Genomic DNA, 4,980 nt, shown 5'->3' on the forward strand with positions numbered 1-4,980 from the left:
GCAGGGGGACTTTTGAAACTGAGCCTTAGCAATATTTGCATCTATTCTGAGAAGAACTCTTTACCCTCAGGAGTTGGCCCATGTCTTCTACTCTGTCATCTACACTTGGGGGCAGCTGGAGGGGCAAACGTCATGCAGGACCTTGCAGAGCCAACCAACAGGAATAGACCTTGAAGTCTTGGGACCCATCTTGTCCACAGGAGAGATGAATGGAGATGACATGGTTCCAGAACCTCCAGTGACTGACTGATAAGAAAGCCAGCCATCACCCTGGCTATCATTTCATTTCATTTTATTTTTTTGTTCCTGGGGACAGCAGTGAGCATCGGCTTCTTCATCACTGTAACATTGAACATGGAGTGGTTGCTACAGAGAACACTGTTAACCTTGTGATAAATTATTAGTCAGCCTGGGGGCCTCTTGCTTCTGTCTGCAGTGGGTGGTGATGAGGAAGAGCATTTATATTTTCCCGTATCCAGTGGCCTTCCCATACAACCCTGTATTGCAGTGCCTAGCCTTCCAGTGGGACTTACTGAACACTGCCACATTATGGTTCTTGACCTAGCTCAGTGCTTTCTGTTGCGTGAAGACCACAACCTACACCCTCCCCATATTCCTCTGGCCAAAACAGAAGGTGTCTGGGTTGGTTCCATGGATGCTGCTTAGTTCTGTGGGACTCTCCAGCTTGAGCACCATCCTATTTTCATAGGCAACCAGAGCTTATATCACTACTTTTTAAGGAGAGGGTTGCAATCTTGGAATGCCACTGGAAATACTATAAGATCATACGAGAAATCCTACTTCTCTTTAAAACTTGTTACCTGGACAGTCTTTATTCTTGTCTTCTTTTTTTTTTTTAAGATTTTATTTATTTATTTGACAGAGAGAGACACAGTGAGAGAGGGAACACAAGTGGGGAAGAGGGAGAAGCAGGCTTCCTGCCGAGCAGGGAGCCCGATGTGGGGCTCGATCCCAGGACCCTGGGATCATGACCCGAGCCGAAGGCAGACGCTTAATGACTGAGCCACCCAGGTGCCTCAACTCTTGTCTCCCTTGTTGGCATGGTTTTGCTCATGTCTCTAGAAAGACACATTAAGAAGGCCCTGCTGTCCATCACGGCTTTTGTGACCCCAGTGCCCAGCCACACATCAAGGTTCTTCTGGCTCTCAACTCCTTTGCTATCCTCTTCACCTCCTATTTTCTGTCACGGTGCTCAGCATTGCAGGTGTTTTTCCATCTTGGAATTTAGGCACTGGGTGTGACAGGCAATGATTTATTTATGCATAGCTGGCCACCCCATCACTGCTCTTGAGCAGCCCCAAGCTGAGAGGTGTGCTGGAGGGGGGCTGCCGTGCACAGTGCTGGGCATCTTGAGTTGCAATTAATGAAAAACCTCAGAGACTCTACTGCAGAGGGCATGGTGCAATGGGACATGGCTTCTTTAAATCTCTTCGCCACTTTTAATGCTCTTCCTCTCTGCTACATTTAATGATGAAGAGAATAACTTCAATGAAATAGGATTTCAAGGTGAGATCGAAGGTCCTGAGATAATGGGCTGGCGTCACTGATTTACACTCAGCAAGCGTGTAGCTAATGCAGCTATGTTCCCTGCGGGACTTGATGTGGCCAAAGAATCAGGAAACTTTTATTTTCCCTGTGGTCAATCTCTTGGAGTTTAAAATTATCCCTTCCTCTCTCTTCTCTCCCCTTCCCCTTCCCTTCCCCTCCCCTTCCTCTTCCCTTCCCTTCCCCTCCCCTCCCCTTCCCCTTTCCTTCCTCTTGCCCTTTCTTCCTCTCCTCTCCTTGTCTTTTCTCTCTCTCTCTCTCTCTCTTTTTTTAAATCACTTCCCTGTTTTCCAGCCGTTTGTTGCAGTGAAGACTTCTGTGCAAGAGTTCCTGGTGTCTGAACTCTCTTCACAGAGCATGGTCAATTTGTGCACGTGTGTGGCAGTATGTATTATCTGGGATTTGTATATTTGCAGATGACCTTTGGAGATCCCTATGAAAGCTAGGGGTTTCTGATTTATATATATTGCTTATGTTCTCTGCAGTAGCCTACTCTCTTAGTTTGTTTTGTGAATGTTAAGGTCCATGAACCCAGAGGTGATTTCTTTTATGCTGATATTGAGACCTACTGAAATTTTTGATGGGGGAGGTTCATCTATATCTGACAAGATTTAAGAAGAAAAGATTTGGGTTTGGTTTGGTGAAGAGTGCAGGCTGCTTTTTTGCCTTCCATAGATTTTCTCAAACCTTTCTTAAGCTCAATGACCTCTTGAACCATTCAAACTGAGGTCCCTAACCTTCCCTCTATTTGCTTTAAAACCTCTAAAGCCTCATCTCCTCTTTTTCATTAGAAGACAGGTTTTCTAGAAGACCTGCTGTCTAGAAGACCGGCTTTTCATGGCTCTCTTTGTTTCTTTCCTGTGCCCTGCTCAGTCAAGGATTCCCACTTCTATGTGGATCTTCAAACTTTCCCTCTTCATTGTCCTTACTTTCCTCAGCAAATGTGCATCTTATCTTCTTTCCTGAAAAAAAAAAATCCCCCAATTCTTTTACCCCCTCAAGTGGCCACTCTGCTAATTAGTCACTTGCCGAGAATCACCCACCACCGCATGACCCCTTACAATCTTCTGCTCCCCCATTCTGTTCAAATGTGTTTCTAAAGGACACGCAGGAGTTCCTAACTTCTAAATGTGATGTTATCCTCAGCCCGCATCTTCTTTTTAAGTTTATTTATTTAAGCAATACTCTACACCCAGTGTAGGGCTCAAACACATGACCCCAAGATCAAGAGTCGCAAGCTCTTCCGACTGAGCCAGCCAGGCACCCTATCAGCCCTCATCTTCTTATGTCTCTATGGTATTTGCTTCTCTTGATAATAAATGATTTCTTTTAAAAAAATACTGATTAACAATACTTTTACAAAAGTAAAACCTGATCTTGATAGAAGATTTTAAAAAAAGGAAAATGAGCACCACTCATAATTGCCTGTCCATAGGTCTTCCTGAAAGTCCTGTGATGCTGCTCTGCTGCTCCTCTTACGTCTTCCTCATACCTGCTCATCCTCCTGCCCCCTGGCTCTGTCCTTAGCCAGCCGTCTTCTTTGTCAGGGGTTCATCTGCTCCTTTTCCTTTTGTGTTACATCTGTTCACATAGCTTCACTTATGACCTTCATGCGAGTAATCAATCATCAGAACTTCGACCTTCCTCAGAACTCCAAACCTCTGTTTTCTTCCACTTTGGGCATCGCCACCTGATAGTACCATGAACATTTCAAATTTAGCGAGTTCTAAATGGTTGTCCTTTCCCCTCTTCCTTTCCCTCCACCAACCCCCTTTACTGCTCAGTTGGATCTATTTCTTCTATTATTTATATCCGGTAAATCAGGCTTACCACCTCTGAGATAATTTTCACTCCCCATCTCTGCTGAGCCCTTGAACCTAATTAGCAGCTTGTCTTCAATTGCTACCTCTGCAGTGTCTCTGTTGTCTGTCCCCTTCTTCCCATTCCTGTGGACTCTGGTTTAGATTAGACTGTCCTCCTCTCTCACTGGGACTGCTAAAATTTCTTCTTCAACACTTGCTCCATTACACTCTCCCCTCCCTCCCAATCAAAACCACCATTACCAGATTCATCTCCTGAAGGCATAACTAACCATTCCACCCACACTCTCACTGCCTCTCAGTGCCTAGAAATGAAGCTTGGGTCCCTAAACCAGGCATTCACAGACCTCCACAATATGGCAATAATTTTATCTTTCTCTGTGTCTGTTCTAGTAAAATAAAATTTTGTAGCAGAATCTGGATTAACCTTGTTCCCAACATACCTGGAGCTTCCTCCCTGGTATACTGAAATGTGCTCTCTTATCCCCCCATCTACCTGTGAAAATTCTATATAATTTTTCCCCCTATTTAACTTTTAAAGGTTAATTCAAATGGCTTCTCTTTAGGGAAGCTTTTCTGGTTTGCTACCTCCCAAGCTTTGCTCTCTCTGACCTTTGAAGACATATAAATGGGGTGTTCCTCAGTCATGAGATGAATTCTGTTTTGTGGTGGAATGATCTATATTCATGTTTTATTCTCCCTAGTATATTTTTAAAGGATTTTATTTATTTATTTTAGAGAGAGAGAGTGTGAGTGGGAAGGGCAGAAGGAGAGGGAGAGGCAGAGAATCCCAAGCAGACTCCGTGCTGAGCATGGCGCTGGACATGGGGCTCAATCTTATGACCCTGAGATCATGACCTGAGCTGAAACCAAGGGTCAGATGCTTAAGCACATGAGCCACCCAGGCACCCCTTCCTAGTATATTTTAAAGTATTTGAAAGCATGGGCTGCCTTGTACTCTTCTATGTGTCCCCTGAAGCACTTATAAATACTTGATACATTGAACAGAATAATTCTATGGCACCTGGAACTCAGCCGTAAGCACATGGACTTTTGTCTGTATATTTATTTCCGGGTTACCTACTACATTTTTTATGCTGATGTTTGAGCTGTATTTCCTTTGCTGACTGGCCAGCTTATTTTTGGAGGTCAAACTTATATTCTGTTTCTCTTTGACTAATGCTCAACGTAGAAATAATAAATGGGTAAGTGAGAGAGTAAGATATGCCTGATTTTGTGATGGCTTTACCTTGCTTCTTTCTTGTTCATTTACATGTTGCTAAGCAACTGTGAATGACTAGCTTAGCTCCTTCCTATGGGAATCTCAGTGAAGTGCCACTTCTCTTTGTTACTGACCCAGTCTCTCTTTCCAAAGCATCCTGTATAAGCTAATCTTTGTTTCTTCCTCTTTTCACATTGTTAGCCTAGAAGAACAGAACATCTACTAGAATCTGAATGATCTTCCCACAGGGACTAGTTCTCCTGGAGCTTGAACACACAGGGAAGCATAGAAAAGTAGCAGGGTTTGTTATATTTTTAAAATGCATAGTTAACTTATTATCATTAACTTGCCTGTAGTCTAATTTCATCATGC

General features: G+C 43.6%; 1 protein-coding gene across 1 annotated transcript; it reads left to right on the forward strand.

Annotated features, from left to right (window-relative positions):
* Positions 1 to 354: 354 nt before the first annotated feature.
* On the forward strand, positions 355 to 1,374 carry TAS2R60 (taste 2 receptor member 60). Its single transcript, XM_025854759.2, is given in 8 exon segments — positions 355 to 384; positions 386 to 698; positions 701 to 853; positions 1,060 to 1,110; positions 1,113 to 1,205; positions 1,208 to 1,234; positions 1,237 to 1,300; positions 1,302 to 1,374. Coding segments are annotated over 8 exon segments (804 nt in total).
* The last annotated feature ends 3,606 nt before the right edge of the window (positions 1,375 to 4,980 follow it).

Source organism: Callorhinus ursinus, unplaced genomic scaffold, assembly GCF_003265705.2.
Source record: "Callorhinus ursinus isolate GAN/ISIS: 27379988/994484 unplaced genomic scaffold, GSC_fseal_2.0 scaffold12, whole genome shotgun sequence".
NCBI classification, from domain to species: Eukaryota; Metazoa; Chordata; class Mammalia; order Carnivora; family Otariidae; genus Callorhinus; species Callorhinus ursinus.